General features: G+C 40.7%; 1 protein-coding gene across 1 annotated transcript in view; it reads right to left on the bottom strand.

The window, feature by feature from the left end:
- The window catches only part of DNAH9 (dynein axonemal heavy chain 9), a 338,385-nt gene that overhangs the window by 258,944 nt on the left and 59,007 nt on the right, over positions 1 to 20,434 (bottom strand). The window contains exons 18-19 of the mRNA XM_032431745.1: positions 4,905 to 5,127; positions 4,142 to 4,308 (exon numbers count right to left, since the gene is read on the bottom strand). Coding sequence (XP_032287636.1) covers positions 4,142 to 4,308; positions 4,905 to 5,127 — 390 coding nt within the window. The remainder of the gene's footprint in view (positions 1 to 4,141; positions 4,309 to 4,904; positions 5,128 to 20,434) is intronic.

The following is a 20,434-nucleotide window of genomic DNA, read 5'->3' as shown; positions in this document are numbered from 1 at the left end:
ATGAGTGAACTGAATTAATTATTGGGAAGCCAGCAGGTGGTACATATTGACCTCAGAACCATGTCTGTGCGCCCAGTGATGACACACCCCTGCATCCTAAAACTCCCCTCCTCCCATCTGAACCCGGGATCTTCCAGTTTTTTCCATTCAGTGGCCCTCGTGTCGGTGAGTAGTGGAACACTGCCTTCCACTTACTGGTCCAGGATGGAAGACAGAGAACTGTGCCAGTCTTCCTGCTCATCTTCCGTACTCAATCGATCCTGCTGATTCCCCTCCTAAATCTCTCCCAGATCCATTCTCTCTCCATTATCACAGCCACTGCCTCAATCCAGGGCTGTTGCTTCTCACCCTGGCTGCGGCCATCACTCTTCCATGGAGCACTTGACCTTGAGTCAGTCTCGCTCCATCCCGTTCTCTGTAGCCACGGGATACTGGTGTTTACACTGCGTCATCCTCATGCTTAGACTCCTCAGTGGTTGATCGTGGCCAAAACCTGGTTGTGTGGATGACTCCATTCTCACTCCCATGCCCTGCATTTTCTTACTGTTTCTTACATTCTCACCCTTCTGTGCCTTTGCCCGGAATACCCTCCCCTCCCACTCGTCTTTTTCCAAATGACTAATCTGCATTTTCCCATTGGCTCAAGCACCATCTTCTACAGGGGATGTGAACGGCCTCCTCAGGGGAGGCTCCAGTTGGCCACCCAATGAACATGTCTGAGTACTCATGTCTGAAATCGTCCCTGAGGTGGGGGAATATGTATTATCTTAAAATCCCAACACTTACATTGTTTTTTGCTGACTCCATTGTTGAGACCACAATCTCTTCTTCTCTATGAAAACCCGAATCAGGTGAATGAGTCAGATTAACTGGAAGAACAGGGTCAAGCTGAACTAATGACATGTCTTAGGGCACCGATATGTACACGGGAGATTTGGTGACTAATCCTGCCCTTTACTCCAGCTACTGAAGAGACAACAGACACTATGCAAGCAAGACAGAGGCCCTTCTTTCCTCCTGCCTACTGTACTGGGCTATCTGGAGAGCCTTGCTTTCTCTAGTTGTCATGTAGGATAGTACCCAAAGCGAGGGTGTCTTCAAGAAAGCTCTCTCAACCGTTCACAGAATCTGGTAGCCAGTCAACTGAAATCACTAATGGTGTCCATTGAGCTGGGGCTCCTTGAGATCAAGTGCTTTGGCTAAGAAAGCCCTGGGTAACCTTGGTCTTGATGTGGGTAAGATGACTGGATGTCATGGCATCATTCCTTAAGGTCAAGAAGACCACACTCAAGGTCAGGAACACTGAACCAGAGAATGCCACTAGAAGTGTGGAACGTTCCTTTCACTCAAAGGGGGAAATTCATCTCCAACTTGTGGAAAGCCCTTGATTTTGAGTGTGATGATTTAGCCAATTACTGTAAAGTGAGGGAGCTCAGCTAGGAATATGCTAATACAGCTCAGAGTTAAGAACTACAGAAGGAAGCCACACTTGAACATGAAGAACCTCTACCCAAGCAACCAGACATCACCCAGCATCTGACAGGCGGCAAGAGCCTAATGAGACACTCACTTTCTTCTTCCTCCTCAAAGACAAGATCAACGTGAGCTTCACCTGCAATCTAATCAGGAACAGAAACTTGCACTCACAGAGGAATGTGCCAGGGTCTGCATTTTAGAAATTCATAAATGATCTTAAAGGGAAGGAACCAGAATTAAAATCCTTTGCCACACAGTGCCTTAAAATGTCAAGCACACACATTCACATACACCAAACTAAGAAACAAAACGAGGCATGAGTTGATTCCCACTAAGACTCCCTTCAGCACTAAATCCACAATTCTGCTCTAGTCCTGATGTTTTCTTGACAAGAAGAGAAACACATCACAATTGAAGTAATGTTTGCCTTTCCACGCTGCTGTGAGCAGTTCTTTTCAAAGTATTCTCTTGCAAAGATTCATCTGCATGTCAAATTAACAGATGCAAATTTGGAAAACCCAGCTAAGAGAAGCAATATCCTCCCAGCCAGCAGATACAAGTGCTAAGAAAGAAAAAACAACGCAGCTATCACATTAAAAAAACACCACCAGCTGATCAATACACATACAGGATAGAACTATGAAGGAGGGATACCATGTTTCCAACGGACACACAAAATCACACCAGCAAATGGGTGTTGTTTGCTTTCAAGCAGTTATCAGAAGACCTTTTGGGAAAATATTTCCCCAAATATCTCTGGAGTTCCTTTTTTGAAAAAAATTTTAAGGGACAGTTGATGTAAAGATATTCATGTCATTGCTTTCATGGCTGTTGCTGTTGGTGGGACTGTTGCCACTAAGCAGTATTACTCAGCTCGATAACCCACCTCCCTCACCAGCTTTGGCCCTGCATGATTGATGCTGAGTTTCAAAAACTCAATTGCATGTCCGAAGGAGAGTCCAGAGAATATGTCTCAGACTCTGAAAGAACAGTCCCAGAAGGAGTTTCGCCAATGTTTAGAGCAACGGATATTTCCTTGGAACAAGGGCATAGCTCTGAAGGCGATTTTTCTAGAGGGATACAGACTCACTTGGAATTACATACCCTGGCATGATTGCTTAAAAGGGAACCAGTGACTTCCCCCTAGGGCAGCAAGTCTCAAACTTGGCTGCACACTGGAATCACCTGAGGAGCTTTACAAACCACTGATGCCAGGTCTTGTCCCCAGAGAATCTGATTTAGTTGGTCTGCAAGGCAGACCGGACACTGGAAATCCTAGAAGCTCCCCAGGTGATTGTAGTTTGCAGCCAACATGGCAGTGCACTGCCTTAGAGCCTCATGTCATACACATGTCCATCTTATGCAGAGTTTACCCATCTGTCCTGCCCTGCCTCTCAACGCACTCCTGTTGTTCTCTCCGGCCCCAAGTACAGTAATTGGGAAACAGGAGCTGCTTAATAAATGTTTGGTGAGTGAATAACAAGAACAGGTAGGTCCTTCCTGTCTGCCATGTTGGGGGACCAACTGTTCCAGTTTGTCTGAAACAGAGGGGCTTCCCTGGAAGGGTGACTTTCAGTGCTAAAACCAGAGCCACCAAGTGAAAACCGGGATGGTTGGTCATCCTCGTGCCAGATACTATGGTACACACTTGCAAAAATTACTTCTTTCATTCTATCAACAACCTTATGAGGTGGATCCTACGATTAACCCCATTTTACAGATGAGAGAACTGAAGCACAGAGTTAGTTTTTGGCTTCGTTTGTGGCTTTAATGCATTGTCTCCCCATGTAATATTGTTTTCTATGGGTAAGTAACCCTGGCAATTAAAAGGTCTGTCACTTCTTACATAGGGCGTTTTCCAGTTTGGAGCCTTCCAAACTTGTCTGTCCTAAACTGTAGTGGAGAGCCAGTAGGAAGGTCAGCTAGGGAAGCCGAAAGCAAGTCATGGAGCTGGAGTGAGGGAGAGGCCCATCTCAGCTGACACATCAGCAGACACAGGACATTGAGAACCAGCTTGTTCTGCTTGGAGCCCCTGACACTGAGCAGTGGACCAAGTGCAGACCGCTGGTACACTTACTTCTCCACCAAGGAAGGATTCGCGCTAAACTCGTGTGCGTGTGTGCATGCGCACGTGTGCGGACATGCAATGTGGACTCATCTGAATGATGCTACCTGGTCCCATCATTGTCTTAAGTAAAGACCCCTTATCACAAGTGGGGATGGGTCTGAGCAGTACTAAGCAGAGAGAGAGAGAAATCCATCACCTCAAATCCTTCCCTTAGGCTTCCAAAGTGCCTTCCAGAACTATTTTCAAATTCTACCAGCCACTTTTTTAAACCAAAAGAACACGAGTCTGTGAGAATTTAGAATACAAACAGCTTTGTCAAAAACCTTGTGATTTGATCACATACAGTCCCTTGACAAACCTGAAGACACAGAGTTTCTAGACTTTTGTTTTTAAGGCACGGTGTTTGTGCAATCTTTGGTCGTCTCGTCCAGGCCATGATGGGACCCTGCCCATGTTAGCACCAGGTTCGAACCAATAGACCCAAGTGGGAAGGAAGACTTAACTAGTCTTCATCTGCTAAAAGAATTCAATAACTCAACCGAAAGACCCTCGGTTACCCAAAGATTACCATGTTGAGAAGAGAGGAGTGGTACATACCTGAAGGGGGCTTCCCTGCGGAACTGCTCCCGGAACTGCTGTTGTTCAAGGTCAAAGGCTGAGCACCTCTGGCGGAGGACGGCCACTTCATTCACCTGCAGTGGCGCTACCTGCTGCCTCACGGTGACAGCCATCTTTTTCACGTTGTTCCACTTCTCAGGCAGCTCCTGCGAAGACGACCTCCATGTGGTCAGACCCACACTGTGCTCCCCCTCGCCCGCAGACCTGACGCTGGATGGCACCCAGATGTCTCCGGGTCCACTACAAGGCTATGGTGTGACGCCATGACATCATGCTCTCCCTTCCCCTGACCCGTCGCTCCCGGTCGCCTGCTTGCCTGGCTACGGCCTCCTTCCCGCCATCCACCTCTAACCGGGTAACCCATGCCCTTTTCTGTATTTTCTCAGAGTGCTTGATTATTTTCTTTTATGCCTCACATCGCCTTAGTCCATCTTAACGTTTTTCAGGCTTGCTTTTTTTCTCTGAATCAAAAACTTGGCTCACCAACCACCCCCCCAAAAAAAACCCAAAAACACTTCATCCACGTCAATTCTCCCATCTATCTCCAGCATTGCGCTGCTTCATATTTATGGAGTTTCCAGAATGTGCTAGAGAGCACACATCCATCACACAGTTCCAAAACACGAGCCTTGGGTCCTCACCAAGCCCCATTTCTCGTTTACCTCAACCCACCTCACCCCACTCTGAAGGTCAGAAACTTTCCCTCTATTTCTTTTATTCAGAAAACAAACTTTGTACTGACCTCCAGCTGCTTAAACACCATTTCGGGCAATTCCTGTTCATAGGTCTTCAGCAATTCAATCGTCTGCTTTAAGGGCTCAAACATCTCATCGGTGCTGCTCTGTCGTTCTTTCACAGCCATAAGGTGTCCCATGACCTCGACCAATCCTTCGGAGTCTCCTTTTTCAACTTTCTTGAGCATGCCGCTCTCACTATTTTTTATAAACACTTCAAGGTCGGCCAAGCTAAGCAAAACAAACAGAATGTGAAGAAACATTTCCCCTTCCACTCCTCAAAAGGAAGGTTTATTTATTTATTTATTTATTTATTTCCCCAACAATAACAGCTATTACTATGGAAAACTTCCATAGTGTCCAGCACTCTGCATAGATTCGACCCTGACAGTGAGAATATGGTCCTCTTTGGAATAGTCACAGGGGTGAAAGACAGAGACCTCCGTGCTGGACAAGACTCAGGAGATAGGACACATTAGTGGGACAACTGGCGAAATGTGAATAAGGTCTGTTCATCAGCCACTAGCTCTCCACCCATATTAGCTTTCTGGTTTTGATAACTGCATTATGGTTATACAAGATGGTATCATTTGAGAAAGCTCTGTGAAGGTACAAGGGAACTCTGTACTATTTTTGCAACTTCTTTTGGCAAGTCTGACATTATTTCAAAGTGAACTTCAGAAAAAAATTACAAAAAATTGAAAATAAAATATTATGGCCTCTAAAGTGATACCACACTTGGGTTTAATTTGGACACTTACTAGAGGTGTAACCACGGCCAACTCATTTAACACTTAACACCTCTGAGTCTCAGTCTCCTCACCTATATGATTGGGAAAATCATTTCTGTCTCACAGGTTATTGTGGGAGTGAAGTGACATTCAGTCTTTATTTCAAAAATATTTATTGAGCATCTATTACATAAAACGAGATATATCAATATATATTTGAGCCCAACCTGCTTCCAGGTTCTGAGGAGAGAATGATAAATGAAACAAAGGCTCTGCCCTTATGAAGTATAAATTCTAATGGGAAAAATAAATAGGAAACAAATCGATGAAATAAATTGTATGGTTTCACATGGTGTTGAATGCTATAAGGGGTTAGAGACTATGGATAGTTCTATTTTCTATGGAGTGGTCAGTGAAGGTCTTTCTACTGAGGTGATATCTGAGCAGAAATGGAAATTATGGGAAGGAGTGAGCCACAGAAAGAAAGGGGAGAAGAGATTTTGAGGTACAGGGAACAGCGTGAGTAAAGTCACTGAGCCTGGATTCAGTCTAACATGTTTCAGGGAAAGGGGGCAGAAGCGTAAGAGGAATAGGAGGAAGCAGAGAGAGAGGAGAGGTGAGAGAATCAACAGGGGCCAGACACCACAGGGTCTTGCTCACCAGGGTAAGGAGTCCAGATTTTATTCTAAGCATGAGCATTCTGAATAGGAGAATGGCATGATTTGACATATTTTCCAAAGATCTGTAGCTGGGGGAGATGATGATGACGGTGGTGGCATTGGAGGTGGGGAGACAAGAATGGAAACCAGGAGGGCATTTAGGGACCCTAATGGTTGTCCAGGTGACAGAAGATGATGATGGTGACTTTGGCCTGGAAGGTGGACATGAGGAGTGGTCAGGTTCCAGATAATTTCACAGGGAGACACTATAAGAACCATTGATGGATTGGGGGAGAGACGTGAGGGGATGAGAGAAATCATTAACTCCTGGCAATGGGGTCAGTGACAATGCCATGTAAAGATACGGGGAAGAACTGGGGAAGACCAGGTTTTTTGGAGGGAGAAGGAGGAAGAGGAATAAGTTTAAAATATATTATGTGTGAGATGGCTCACAGACACCAGACACCTAGGGGAGGTACCTATCAGTCAGCTGAATGGAAGTGTCGAGTTCTGGAGAGAGGAGACTGAAAACATCAACTGGGTAGTTATGGGCACACAGATGCATTAAAATGTTGGGTTATATATCACCTGGAATAGGACTGTAGATAGCAAGTTCAGAATTGAGTTTTCAGGAATGCTAATATCTAGAAGAGATGAGCCCAGCCAAAGAGACCAGAGACCAAAAAGATGGGTCCAGTGAGTCAGAAGCAAAACCACAAAGGTGAGGTATCCTGAAAGCCACGGGGAGAAGCTGTTTGGGAAAGATGGAATAATCAGCCATGCCAAATCCTGCTGAGGGGTACGAGTAAGACGAAGATGATCGTCACCACAGGATTCAGCCATGCGACCATCCCTGGTGATCTCGATGAGAGTGGTTTTGGTGGAGTGGTCTGGGAAAAGCCTAACTGCGGAGGAAGCCAGAGAAGAAGCTGGAGACTTCCGTGTCTAGCTGTATGACACACACAATAATATGGATAAATAACCCTTCCACTGAACCCATGAAAATGCTTAAACATATATTTCAACATCATTTAAAAATGCATTGCTAAAGTGGCACAAAATGAAGGAACTTCGGGAGGCTGAACCAAGCACTAAGCAAGGGTCAAAGTGGTCTTTCTGTGATGGTTTCTACTGAACCCCAGAGTAAGCTGCTATTTTGATTGCCTCGTGGGATGTGGGGATGGGGAACCAGTGATGCAGCCTGGGGCCCATACAAGGTGAGGAGGCTGGCAGGAAGCTGCACGTAGAGTTGAGACACCATAAGGGTGAACAAGAAACAAATCCACTACACAGAAAGGGCAAGTATGGAAACGTCCTGCCTTAGCCTGGGCACTAGGTGGAACACTGCACGTTGAAATGCAAGTGGTCTGGGGTTGGAAGAGTCCCTCGATGACAGGCAGAAACAGATGGAGGGATGCAGACTAGACTCCAATCCCCAAAGGATTCCCACAGATATTCACAAATTCCAAGGAACGTGATATTTACCCTCCAAAGTCATAAAATACACAAGGAAAAAAGGCACCATGAGTAGGAGCCCGCAGAAGCAGTGAAATGAAACCTGCAAAGATTTCAAATGTTGGAATTCAGAATATAAAATAGCAATATTTCATGTATTTTTAAAAACGAGTTCCTGTTTAGGTGCCTTGCTTAATTGTTTGTGACCCATGTGGCAGGAAGAAGTGCCTTCAGACACCAATTCAAGACTGATTAAGAAAAATAACTTCAACCTTCTGAGCACAATATACCAGTTTAGACAGAAATGCTCTCTTTAGGAATCACCCTTCAGAAACCTAAATAGGCTCTCACAGTCTCAGTAGGTCACAGGCACTGTCCCTGACCCAACTGTAGGTTCAAATATAAATTCAGCATTGCCTGAGTCAGGAATAGAGGCAATTTCAGAGGCTCTCCAAATATACTCAGAATCTGTGATCCTGCATGGACCTTTGCTTTCTGAGCAGGTGGATTCTGAGAAGCGACAAAACTTACTGAAAACTATGGGCTGTGATGGCATTACTCTGTGAAGAGAAGCACAGCAAAAGCCTTTAATAAATGTGTTTTACCAATTCAAAAATGATCATACTGTGCTATACTGATGGGCAATTCCAGGAGAAAGAAGCTAATAATTTTTGGTAGGTCTTTATGTTAACTTTAATCTATGGCATGGAGGAACAAAACATTTTTAAATTGACAAATCACAAGTTGTCTTAAGATCATCCTCTAATGAACATACTCTAAGACTTAAAAAATGAGTAAATAAAGGAGAGGCCTCAATATTTGAGCAAAGAACAAGAGAATACAAAAATGAACAAGCAAAATTATAAAATAACCAAATAGGGCGCCTGGGTGGCTTAGTTGGTTAAGCATCTGCCTTTGGCTTGGGTCGTGATTTCAGGGTCCTGGGATCAAGTCCCACGTTGGCCTCCCAGCTTGGCGGGGAGTCTGCTTCTCCCTCTGCCTCTGTTGCTCCCCCTGCCTGTGCTCTTTCACTCTCTAATAAATAAATAAATAAAATCTTTTTAAAAAATAAATAAAATAAAATAACCAAATAGAAAGCCTAAAACTAGAATGTATTCATTAAAATTTAAAGCTCAATAAATGGATTAACCAGGAGACTTAAACAAAGCTGAGCGAATCAGACAGCTGGGTGATAAAATTGGAAAAGTTATCCAAACTGCAGTGCAGACAGACAGATGTAAACTCTGAAACTGTTAAAATATGTGGACAATGGTGAAAAAAATCTCACGTTAAGTTTCCTAAGAGGTCAGAAGAAACCAGTAGAGAGGATGGGCAAGAAGCAATCTCTGAGATCCTGGCTGAGAATTTTCTTGAGCTGCTGAAAGACAATGTGAGTTCAAGAAAACCCAACAAATTCCAGGTGGAATTAATATAAACAAACCCTTAAAGGGGGGGGGGCGCCTGGGTGGCTCAGTCCGTGAAGCATCTGCCTTTGGCTCAGATCAGGATCTCAGGGTCCTAGGATGGAGCCCCATGTCGGACTCCCTGCTCAGCGGGGAGTCTGCTTCTCCTTCTCCCTCTGCCCCTCCACTCTGTTCGTGCACTTTTTTGTCTCTCTCTCCCTCCCTCAAATAAATAAAATCTTAAAAAAAAAGAAACCCTTAAGGTACTTCATACTGATAACTTCACCAAAAAGAAAAAATCTTAAAATTAGCTGATTAGCTTCAGAGCAAAGGCAGATTTCGACCAAACCAAACAAAAAACAAAAATCCCCCCAAAACCCAGACTGATGGCTGACTGCTCAGAAGCCAAAATGGCAGCCAAGACATGGAGGAATAATGCTTTCAATAAACTCACAGAAAACAGCTGTTATCCTAGAACTCTCCCTTCTATAAAACCATTTTTTTTTCAAATACAAGGGGAAAACACCTGCCTTTTCAGACAAAGAAAGAATGAGAGTTTCACCAATAGACTCTTAAAATAATGGAACTTCTAATGAACATAACTCAGGGAGCTGGTCTGTAATGTAGAAAGAGGCAATAGCAAAAATGTTAGTAAATTTAATTGAATTTAAATAAATAAACATTGAGTGTATAAAATGAAGTGGAATTTGTGGTGTTTATAAATAAATAAGAGAACAACTGAAATCACTGGGAAAGAGAATATCATTTGATGAATGAACAGTTGAGATCAAACTATTCTAAAGTCTTTGTATTGATTGTGAGGAGAGTAACAAAACTGACAAATTTATTCCTTTTAAGGATGCTTATTAAAATAGCTATGGTAACCATTAGAACAGTAGACATGGATCATATAACATCTAAATTAGCAGAAGGGAAGAAAATGGAATAAAAAAACCCCAAACTCAACCCAAAAGGAGGCAAAGAAAGGAGGAAAAAAAAGAATAGAAAGTATATAATAAAACGGTAGCAGAATAGATATTAATGAACAAAATCCCCAAGTTAAAAGACACATATTGCCATTTGCAATGACGTGGATGGAACTGGCGGGTATTATGCTGAGCGAAATAAGTCAATCAGAGAAAGACATGTATCATATGACCTCACTAATATGAAGAATTCTTAATCTCGGGAAACAAACTGAGGATTGCTGGAGTGGTGGGGGGTGGGAGGGATGGGGTGGCTGGGTGATAGACACTGGGGAGGGTATGTGCTATGGTGAGCGCTGTGAATTGTGTAAGACTGTTGAATCACAGACCTGTACCTCTGAAACAAATAATACATTTTATGTTAAAAAAAAAAAAAAGAAGAAGAAGATAGCAGGAAGGGAAGAATGAAGGGGGGGAAATTGGAGGGAGAGATGAACCATGAGAGACGATGGACTCTAAGAAACAATCTGAGGGTTCTAAAGGGGAGGGGGTTGGGGGGATGTGTTAGCCTGGTGATGGGTATTAAAGAGGTCACGTTCTGCATGGAGCACTGGGTGCTATGCGCAAACAATGAGTCATGGAACACTACAACAAAAACTAATGATGTAATGTATGGTGATTAACATAATAATAAAAAAACCTGTTATAAAAAAAAAGACACATATTAAGGTGAATAAAACATTCAGTTCTATGCCGATTATTAAAAAAAAACTCTCCTAATATAAAGGCACAGAAAGATTAAAAGCCAAAGGATAAAATGAGAGACACCAAGCTAATATCATACAAAGGAAATTGGTTTCATTATATTAATATAAGACAAAACAGACTTTAATATAAGAAATATAGCTAGTAATAAAGAAGATTTTTATATGTGGCTGAAAGTTCTAATTTGCCAGGAAGATATAAAAAGTCAAACTCTGTATGTTCATTTAACATAACCTTAAAATATATGAAGCAAAAAGGAACAGAATTACAAGGTGAAATTGACAATCTACCATCAAAGTGCAAGGTTTTATTTAAGCTTTTTGTTTTAAGTAGGCTCCACGCCCAGCATGGAGCCCAACACAGGGCTTGAACTCACGACCCTGAGATCAAGACCTGAGCTGAGATCAAGAGTTGGACACTTAACTAACTGAGCCACTGAGGTGCCCCAAAGTGGAAGATTTTTAGTACAACTATTTCAATAATTAATAAACTAAGCAGACAAAAAAAAGGCAGTGAGGATACAGTGGATTTGAATAAAACAACAAGTTTGATCAAATAGTCCTGCACAGAACATTCCAACCCCCAGCAGTTATAGAATACACATTCTCTTCAAATGTGCACAGAACATTTATAAAAATTGACCATACTGTGCAGTGTAAAGCAAACTTCAATAAATTTCAGAAGCCTATTATATACATCACCTTCTCTGACCACAATGCAATTGTTAAAAATTCATAACAAAATATAACTGGAAGGACTTCCCAGGAAGATGGTGGAGTAGGAGGGCCCTAGTCTCACCTCGTCCCATGGATACAACTAGGTAACACTCACATCAGAAACCACCTGAAGGCTAGCAGAATAAACCCCACAACTAAACGTAGAGAAGAGGCCACATCAAAGAGGGCAGGAAGGGTGGAGACAAGGTCAGAACTAAATGAACTTGCCCAACCAGCCATGGGAGGGAAACAACCGAGGGCACAGAGAAGGGAGAGAAACAGACCCCCTACACGAGGGAGCCCACACAGGGAAAACGAATTCCCATAACATTTGGCTTTGAAAACAAGAGGGGCAGAATGTTCTAAGTTCTTACAACCAGTGGGACTCAAAACCTGGAATTTTAGGGCGCCTGGGTGGCTCAGTTGGTTAAGCGACTGCCTTCAGCTCAGGTCACAATCCTGGAGTCCCGGGATCGAGTCCCAAGTCTGGCTCCCTGCACAACGGGGAGTCTGCTTCTCTGAGCTCTGACCCTCCCCCCTCTCATGCTCTCTCTCTCTCTCATTCTCTCTCTCAAATAAATAAATAAAATCTTAAAAAAAAAAACTGGAATTTTAAAAAATCAGGGGGGTTGGCCCGGAGAGAGGGGGGGGGGGGGGGGGGGGCAAGAGGAAACTGAGCCCCTGCCCTTAAAGAGACAGCACAGCATAAAGCCCATGGAGACACAGCAGAGAAGCAGCCTTTTGAAAGGTGCCTGGGGCATATAGGAGGGAGAGTTATTTACTAATCTCAGAGCATGTTCTAGAGGGACAGAAATTGCTGGGGAACTCCTCCAGGAACAAAGGAACTGGCAGGTGCCACCTCCCTCTCCTGCCCGCCAGCATAAACACATAGGCACCCGCAGGACTTGCTACCTAACTTGCTAGCACGACTACTCCACCCCCATGCTCTGCTACATACAATCTGTCCCTCTGGACAGCCTTCCTCAGGCTGGGCACTGCAGAGTCCCTCCCACAGAAGAATGGCAGGGTGCAAAGCTTGCTAGAACGGCTGCCCCAACGCACTGCCCCCACCATGCTGTGCTTTGGCTACTACCCTCTGTAATATGCTCTTGGCCAGGGCCGATACAAGGTGATGCCACAGGCCTGACAGTGTGCAAGCAGCCCATACAGTGGCCAGGACCACTCCAATCTGGGGAAGGAAACAGAAATCCAGATCCAGGAGGCACAGAGATCTGCCAACAAAATCAACCCAAGGAAGTTCACACCAGGGCACGTAGCAATTAAGATAGCAAAAAGTAGTGATAGAGAGAGAATTTTAAAAGCAGCAAGAGAAAAGAAAGCAGTTACATACAGGGGAACCCTCATAAGGCTATGAGTGGATTTTCAGCAAAAACTCTGCAGGCCAGAAGGGAGTAGAATGATACCCTCAAAGTGCTGAAAGGAAAAAAATCCGCAGGCAAGAATACTCTATCCAGCAAGGCTGCCATTCAGAATAGAAGGAGAGATAAACAGTTTCTCAAACAAACAAGCTTTAAAGGAATTCATGACCACTAAACAGACCCTACAAGAAATGTTAAAGGGGACTCTGAGTGGAAAGGAAAGACCATTAGAAAGACTAAGGAAAGTAGGAAGCACAAACACAGTAAAAGTAAGTGTATCTGTAAAAATCAGTCAAGGGACTCACAGAACAAAAGGATGTGAAGTATGACACCATATACCTAAAATGTGGAGGAGAGAGGAGTAAAGATTGGATTCAAAATTAAGTGACCACCAACTTAATATAGACTGCCATATACAAACCATGTTATATACAAACCTAAAGGTAACCACAAATCAAAAACCAGTAACAGGGCGCCTGGGTGGCTCAGTTGGTTAAGCAACTGCCTTCGGCTCAGGTCATGATCCTGGAGTCCCGGGATCAAGTCCCGCATCGGGCTCCCTGCTCAGCAGGGAGTCTGCTTCTCCCTCTGACCCTCCCCCCTCTCATGCTCTCTCTCTCTATCTCATTCTCTCAAATAAATAAATAAAATCTTAAAAAAAAAAAAAAACAGTAACAGATATGCAAAAAATGAAGAGAAAGGAATCCAAGTATATCATTAAAGAAAGCCCACTTATCAATAGAGAAGAGAACAAGAAAAGAAACAAAGAACTACAAAAACAGCCATAAAATAAGTAACAAAATGGTGATAAGTACATAACTATCAATAATTACTTTCAACGTCAAAAAAAAAAAAAAATTACTTTCAATGTCAATGGGCTAAATGCTCCAATCAAAAGGCATAGGGTGACAGAAAGGATAAAAAAACAAGACCCATCTATATGCTGCCTCCAACAGACTCCTTTCAGACCTAAAGACACATGCACGTTGAAAGTGAAGGGATGGAGAAGCATTTATCATGCAAATAGATGAAAAGAAAGCTGAAGTAGCAATACTTATATTGGACAAAATAGACTTTAAAACAAAGACTGTAACAAAAGACAAAGGAGGACATTAGATAATCATTCAGGAGACAATCCAACAAGAAGACATAATAATTATAAATACTTATGCACCCAACATGGGAGCACCCAAATACTTAAAGCAGTTTACAACAAACATAGAGGAAATAATTGATAGTAATACAATAATAGTACGGACCTTTAACATCCCACTTACATCAATAGATTATCCAAACAACATCAACAAAGAAACAGTGGCTTTGAATGACACATTGGATCAGGTAGACTTAACAGACATAGTCAGAACATTTCATCCTAAAACAGAATACACATTCTTTTCAAGTGCACATGGAACATTCTCCAGAATAGATCACATATTAGGGAACAAAACAAGTCTAAGTAAATGCAAGATCAAAGTCATTTCATGCATCTTTTCCGACTACAACGCGATGAAATTAGAAATCAACCACAAGAAAAAAGTCTGGAAAGGGCAGAAATACACGGAGGTTAAATAACATGCTACTAAACAATGAATGGGTCAACCAAGAAATCAAAGAGGAAGTCTAAAAACCCATGAAGATAAATGAAAATGAAAACACAATGGTCCACAATCTTTGGGATACAGCAAAAGCTGTTCTAAGAGGGAATTTTATAGCAATATAGGCCTACCTCAAGAAGAAAGGAAAAACTCAAACAACCTTACACCTAAAGGGGTTAGAAAAAGAACAAACAAAACCCAAAACCAGTAGAAGGAAGGAAATAGTAAAGATTAGAGAAGAAATAAATGGAAACTAAAAAACAACAACAAAACAGAACAGATCAATAAAACCAGGACCTAATTTTTTGAAAAGATCAACAAAATGGATAAACCTTTAGTCACTCATCAAAGAGAGAGAGAAAGAGAGAGAGAGAACTCAAGCAAAATCAGAAATGAAAGAGGAGAAATAACTGACGCTACAGAAATATGAACAATTATAAGAGAATATGATGAAAAACTATAGCCAACAAATTGCACAACCTAGAAGAAATTGCTAGAAACATATAACCTACCAAAACTGAAACAGGAACAGAAAATTTGAACAGACCAATTACCAACAATGAAATTGAATCAGTAATCGAAAAACTTGCAACAAACAGAAGTCCAGGACCAGATGGCTTCACAGGTGAATTCCACCAAACATTTGAAGAAGCATGAATACCTTTTCTTCTTAAACTATTCCAAAAAATAGGAGAAGGAAAACTTCCAAATTCATTGTATGAGCTCTGCATTACCCTGATACCAAAACCAGATAGAGACACCACAAAAAAAGAGAACTAAAGGCCAATATTTCTGATGAACATAGATGCAAAAATCCTCAACAAAATGCTTTTAAACCGAATCCAACAATACATTAAAAAAAAATCATTCACCACGATCAAGTGGGATTTATTCCTGGGATGCAAGGGTAGTTCATTAATTGCAAATCAATCAATGTGATACATCACATTAGTAAGAGAAAAGATAAGGGACACCTGAGCAGCACAGCTGGTTAAGCATCTGACTCTTGGTTTCAGCTCAGGTTGTGATCTCAGGGTCCTGAGACAGAGCCCTGTTTCGGGCTCTGCACTCATCGGGGAGTCTGCTTGAGATTCTCCCTCTCCCTCCTGCCCCTGCACTATCTCTCTCTCTCACTCTGTCTCATAAATGAATGAAAGAATGAATGAATGAATGAATGAATGAATAAATATCTTTTAAAAAAGATGAAAGCTAAGAACCCTATGATCATTTCAACAGATGAAGAGAAAGCATTTGGCAAAGTACAACATCCATTCATGATAAAAACATTCAACAAAATAGGTTTAAAGGGAATATAAACACAATAAAAAAATAAAAATTTAACACAATAAAGACCATATATGAAAAACCCACAGCAAACCTCATACTCAATGGGGAAACACTGAGAGCTTTTCCCCTAAAGTCAGGAACAAGACAAGGATGTCCACTCTCACCACTTTTATTCACCATAGTACTGGAAGTCCTAGCCACAACAATCAGATGAGAAAAATAAATAAAAGGCATCCAAATTGGTAAGGAAGAAGTAAAACTTTCACTATTTGCATCTGACATGATACTAGTTAGAGAAAACCATAAACTCACCACCAAAAAAATGCTAGAACTGATAAATGAATTAAATAAGGTTGCAGGATACAAAATCAATGTACAGAAATCCACTGCATTTCTAAACAATAATAATGAAGCAACAAAGAGAAATTAAGAAAGCAATCCCATTTACAATTGCATCAAAAATAATAAAATACCTAGGAATAAACTTAACCAAGGAAGTGAACAACCTGTACTCTGTAAACTATAAAACATTAATGAAATAAATTGAAGATGACACAAACAAATGGAAAGATATGACATGGTCATGAATTGGAAGAACATTGTTAAAATGCCCATACTACCCAAAGCAATCTACAGACTTAATGCAATCCCTATAAAAATACCAACCGCATTTTCCGCAGAACTGGAACAAATAATCCTAAAATTTGTATGGAACCACAAAAGCCCCCCAATAGTCAAAACAATCTTGAAAAAGAAAAACAAAGCTGGAGGTATCACAATCCCAGATTTTAAGATATACTACAAAGCTACAGTAATCAAAACAATATGGTACTGGCACTAAAATAAACACATAGATCAATGGAACAGGATAGAAAGCCCAGAAACAAACCCAAGATTATATGGTCAATTAATCTTCGACAAAAGAGGCAAGAATATGCAATGGGAAAAAGTCTCTTCAACAAATGGTGTTGGGAAAACTGGACTGCTCCATGCAAAAGAATGAAACTGCACCACTTTCTTATACCATGCACAAAAATAAACTCAAAATGGATTAATGACCTAAATGTGAGACCTGAAACCATAAAAATCCTAGAAGAGAACACAGGCAGTAATTTCTCTGACATGGGCCGTAGCAACATCTTACTAGATATTTCTCCTGAGGCAAGGAAAACAAAGGCAAAAATAAACTATTGGGACTACATCAAAATAAAAAGCTTCTGCACAGTGAACAAAACAATCAACAAAACTAAAAGACAAAGTACTGAATGGGAAAAGACATTTGCAAAGGACACATCCGATAAAGGGTTAGTATCTAAAATATACAAAGAACTTGCACAACTCAATACCCTCACAACAAATAATCCAATTAAAAATGGACAGAAGACATGAACAGACATTTCTCCAGAGAAGACATACAGATGGCCAACAGACACATGAAAAGATGCTAGGCATCACTCATCCTCAGGGAAATATAAATCAAAACTACAATGAGACATCACCTCACACTTGTCGTAATGGCTAAAATCAACAACACAAGAAACAACAGGTGTTGGTGAGGATGTGGAGAAAGGGGAACCCTCTTACATTGTTGGTGGGAATGCAAACTGGTGCAGCCACTGTGGAAAACAGTATGGAGGTTCCTCAAAAACTTAAAAATAGAACTACCCTGTGATCCAGTAATCACATTACTGGGTATTTACCCCCAAAATATGAAATACTAATTTGAAAGGATATATGCACCCTTACATTTATGGCAGCATTATTTACAGTAGCCAAACTATGGAGGCAGCCCAAGTGTCCATCAATAGATGAACAGATAAAAAAGATTTGGTCTATATACACAATGGAATATTACTCAGCCATAAAAAAGAATGAAATCTTGCCATTTGCAACAACATGGATGGAGCTGGGTAGTATAATGCTAAGCAAAATAGGTCAGTCAGAGAAAGACAAATACCATATGATTTCACTTATATGCAGAATTTAAGAAACAAAACAAACAAAGGAGAACAAAGAGGCAAACCAAGAACCTGACACTTAACTAGAGAGAACTGATCGTCACCAGAGGAGAAGCAGGTGGGGGGATGGGTGAAATAGGCAATGGGGATTAAAGAGCACACTTGTTGTGATGAGCACTAATGTAGAGAATTGTTCAATCACTCTATTGTACACCTGAAACTAATAAAACACTGTATGTTAACTAAACTGGAATTAAAATTAAAACCTTAAAAAAATATCACTAGAAGAACCCTATGTTTGGAAATATTAAATATATATAACACATCATCATGGATATTAAAAATATTTAGAACTAAATAATAATGGAAATATTACATACTAAGAACTGTGAGACGTAGGTAAATTGTACTGAGAAGGGAATTCATAAATTTAATTGTTACATTAACAAAGACAGCTCAAAGTGAAGAAGCAAAGTATCAATCTTAACTTTTCCAAGAAGAAAAAAATAAATCCAAGGGAACAGATGGACATAATAAACATAAAAGAAATTACTGAAATAGAAATTAAATTATAATAAAGAGGATCAATGAGTTTATAAGATGGTTCTTTGTAAATCTCTGGCAAGATTAATCAAAGTAGTCAGAAAGCATGAATAGAAATGAGAAGAGGGACATAATCATAGATTCTGGGGAGAGTAAACAGATAAGATAATAATATAAATTTTATGACAATAATTTAAAGATTTACATGAAGTGGATATATTCCTAGACAACTATGACTTAATCAGAATAGAAAACCTTAATATCCCTATAACCGTCAGAGAAATTATAAGTAAAAATCTCATCAGAAAGAAAACACCAAGCCCAGATGTTCAATAGGAGATTTAAATCAAATCTTCAAGGATCAGAGAATTCCAATCTTACACGAAATCTTCCAGAGAATAAACAGGAAGGATTACTTCCTAACTCATTTTATGAAAATAGCAAAACCACAGAGCAAGATCAGAGAAAGTACGAGAAAGGAAAAGTTAAGGCCAATCTCAGTCTCAAACAGAGACACGTCAACAATAAACATATTTGAAAACAAAATCAATCAGTGGATATACTGGAAAAGATAACACTTTGTGTTGGGCTTTTGGGCTTTTCTCAGTAACACTCAGTTGGCTTAATATTAGAAACCAGTATATTCACCACTTTAACATTTTGATGGAAAAAAACAGAATTATCTTAACGGAGTTAGAAAAAGCACTTCATAAAATGTTATCTCCGTTTATGTTAAATCCCCTTAAGAAATTAGGAATAGAAGGGAATTTCTTTAGGGGCCCCTGGTTGGAAGAACATGTGACTCTTGATCTCAGGGGTCATGAGTTTGAGGCCCACACTGGTGTAGAGATTACTAAAAATAAATAAATAAACTTAAAAAAAAAAAAAAAGAAGGGAAATTCTTTAATTCCATAAATAGAATCCACAAAAACTCATAGCAAGGGTCACCTGGTGGCTCAGTCAGTTAAGCATCCGACTCTTGATTTTGGTTCAGGTCATGATCTCAGTGTCCTGGGGTCGAGCCCCACATTGGGCTCCGTGCTCAGTATGGAGTCTGCTTATCTCTCTCCTTCTGCTCCTCCCCCTGCTCTCTCTCTCAAATAAATATATAAAATCTTAAAAAAAAAATAAAACCTCACAGCAAATATTATGCTTAGTGGTGAAATGTTGTAGCATTCCCCTTTAAGATCAGACAAGATAAGGGTACCTGTCATTACTTTATTCAACATCAAACTTCAATTTCTAGCCAGTGTGGCAAGAAAAAAATAGTGATAAAATGCATTTAAAAAACAACAACACTGAGAAGGAATAAATAAAACTATTATAAATTTGTAGATGATGACTATGTAACAGCAAATCCAAAAGAGTGCACAGCTGAATTCTTGTAATTAATAAGTTAATTTAGCAGAGACACTTGATACAAAATCAATAAACAGAAATCAATTCCATTTCCACAGAAAATACGATTTTAAAATATCGTTTATACTAGGAGCCCGAAATTAAAATGCCTAGGAATGAATCTTAAAGACATGAGACTTATTTTAAAGGTAAGGATTACAAAATGTCACTGAAAGACATTAAAGGCATACAGAAATGGAAAGATGAAGTGTTCTTGGGCAGGAACACTCAGTGTATAACGATGACCCATTGTCCTCAAATTGAACTATAGTCACTGCAAATATAACCAAAATCCCAACACATTTCTTCTCCTACAAATGGATTTTTAAATTTAGTAAAACAGTAAGAGCCAAGAATCCTGGAGACAGTCTTAATGACAATGAACAAGGCGGGGACTTGCCCTGTCAGATATCGAGAATTAGGACAAAACTAGAGTAATTAGGACTTTGTCATACAATGCAACAGCAGACAAGGGGCTACCGAATGCAAAAGATAAAACCACAAATCTTTTAGGAGAGGGCATAGGAGAGCATCATTAGGCTCTCAGGGTGGAAAGGGATTTATTTAACAAGACAAAAGAATGCAACAAAAAAGATGAACACATTGGGCTACTGGATGATGCAAACATACTGTAAATGGGTGGGAAGTCAGGCCACACGATGGGAGACCGTATTTGCAATATATACAACTAGCACAGGATTAGACCCAGGATATATCAAA

This window comes from Phoca vitulina, unplaced genomic scaffold (genome assembly GCF_004348235.1).
Source record: "Phoca vitulina isolate PV1807 unplaced genomic scaffold, GSC_HSeal_1.0 scaffold47, whole genome shotgun sequence".
NCBI classification, from domain to species: Eukaryota; Metazoa; Chordata; class Mammalia; order Carnivora; family Phocidae; genus Phoca; species Phoca vitulina.
Note: the sequence above shows the minus strand (reverse complement) of the source record. Positions and strands in the feature narration are given on the sequence as shown.